This window comes from Vollenhovia emeryi, unplaced genomic scaffold (genome assembly GCF_000949405.1).
Source record: "Vollenhovia emeryi isolate VEMERY1.0 unplaced genomic scaffold, V.emery_V1.0 DF948937.1, whole genome shotgun sequence".
Classification (NCBI taxonomy): Eukaryota; Metazoa; Arthropoda; class Insecta; order Hymenoptera; family Formicidae; genus Vollenhovia; species Vollenhovia emeryi.
Window position 1 is genome coordinate 1 of NW_011957429.1, and position 1,410 is coordinate 1,410.

Sequence of the window (1,410 nt, forward strand, 5' to 3'; positions counted from 1 at the left end):
GCTTACACTTTGATGAAATATTCTTGAACCGGACATCTTCGAGAGTGACAAAACTGAAGAAAAATGCTGCACTCATTTACTGATCCACGTAAAAGAGCAACGTGGATCAAAATATTAAATATCAAAAAAGGAATTGTGAAAGACAGAAGCGTCATCTGTTCCTTACACTTTGATGACAAATTCTTGAACCGGACATCTTCGAGATTGACAAAACTGAAGAAAAATGCTGTACCATCTGTACACAGCTTAGCGAAATTTCTAAGTGACAAACATAAGGCCTATATCTTGTTGAAACACGCGTACGGGGACCAATGTCTGTCCCGTGCGTACACGTATGCATTATTCGACGAGTACCGTAGTCGAAGTTTCGTACAGATATCAGAAGAGCAGTATGAGCCTTTTACGGCCAGTTTCGCTGTCGCGGGAACATCCAAAGCCCAAGCTAATGAGAAAAAAATAGACACAATCGACGCTAAAGTCACAGTCCCAGTAACGGAAGATCCTACTTGTACCATCGAAGAACCCGGTGCATTTACGGCGGTATCAAAGGACGCCGATTGCTATAATATGAATCATAAAAATCGCGGCAAGTGCTTAATATTCAATCACGAGAGATTTAACTTTTCTTCCCAACGGAAGGGTTCATTATTGGACGCCAAGAGACTGGAAGTAACTTTCAGGAATCTTGGATTTGACGTGGAAATTTACAATGACTTCACGCATAGCGAAGTTGTGGACATGATACAAGACGTGAGCAAGCTCGATCATACGGATAATGACTGTCTCTGCATCATTGTGCTAACTCATGGGAGCGAGAAAAATATGATAATCAACATGATCTAACAGATTTTTACTTTATATTTATTGAGTTGCCTAAATTTGCAAAAACCAAAGAGGATCAGCTTTCAAGTATAGTTGAAAATAATGAGGAAGCAATGTGCAAATTTCTAATTCGCACACTTTCAAGAAACATCGAAAAAAATTAGATTTCGCTCCTAAACCTTCCTCTATGAGGAAGCCATGTGCAAATTTCTAATTTGCACACTTTACTTTACTTTTTTAAATTATACAGGGTGCTACGCAAGACTTTGACGTCCGGTCATGGGAAGGTAGAGGGGACTAAGACAAACAGAAAAGTATTGTACTATTTTGCGCTTGGACGAATAGTTATCGAGATACGAAATTTTAAAAATCGCCGTATTAGCCCAACCTACTGGCGAATGTAACCGCGCAGTGAGATGCGTCCGCCTAGTGGCCCCGCGCGGGGAGACGTGCGAGCGGTCGCATAAGCGGCGGACGGGCAGCGGCGCGCCTCGCCTCCCTACTCCTCGCCCCGCACCGCCATTCTATTCCTCGCCGAACACCGCCTCGAACGGGGCCGCTAGGCCGGTCACCTCACCGCGCGCTTAC

At 43.8% G+C, this 1,410-nt stretch overlaps 1 protein-coding gene across 1 annotated transcript; it reads left to right on the forward strand.

Moving 5' to 3' along the window:
- The first annotated feature begins 63 nt into the window (after nucleotides 1-63).
- LOC105556264 (caspase-1-B-like) lies at nucleotides 64-843 on the forward strand. The gene has a single exon (XM_012003351.1). The coding sequence runs from the start codon at nucleotides 64-66 to the stop codon at nucleotides 841-843; it is 780 nt and encodes a 259-aa protein (XP_011858741.1).
- The last annotated feature ends 567 nt before the right edge of the window (nucleotides 844-1,410 follow it).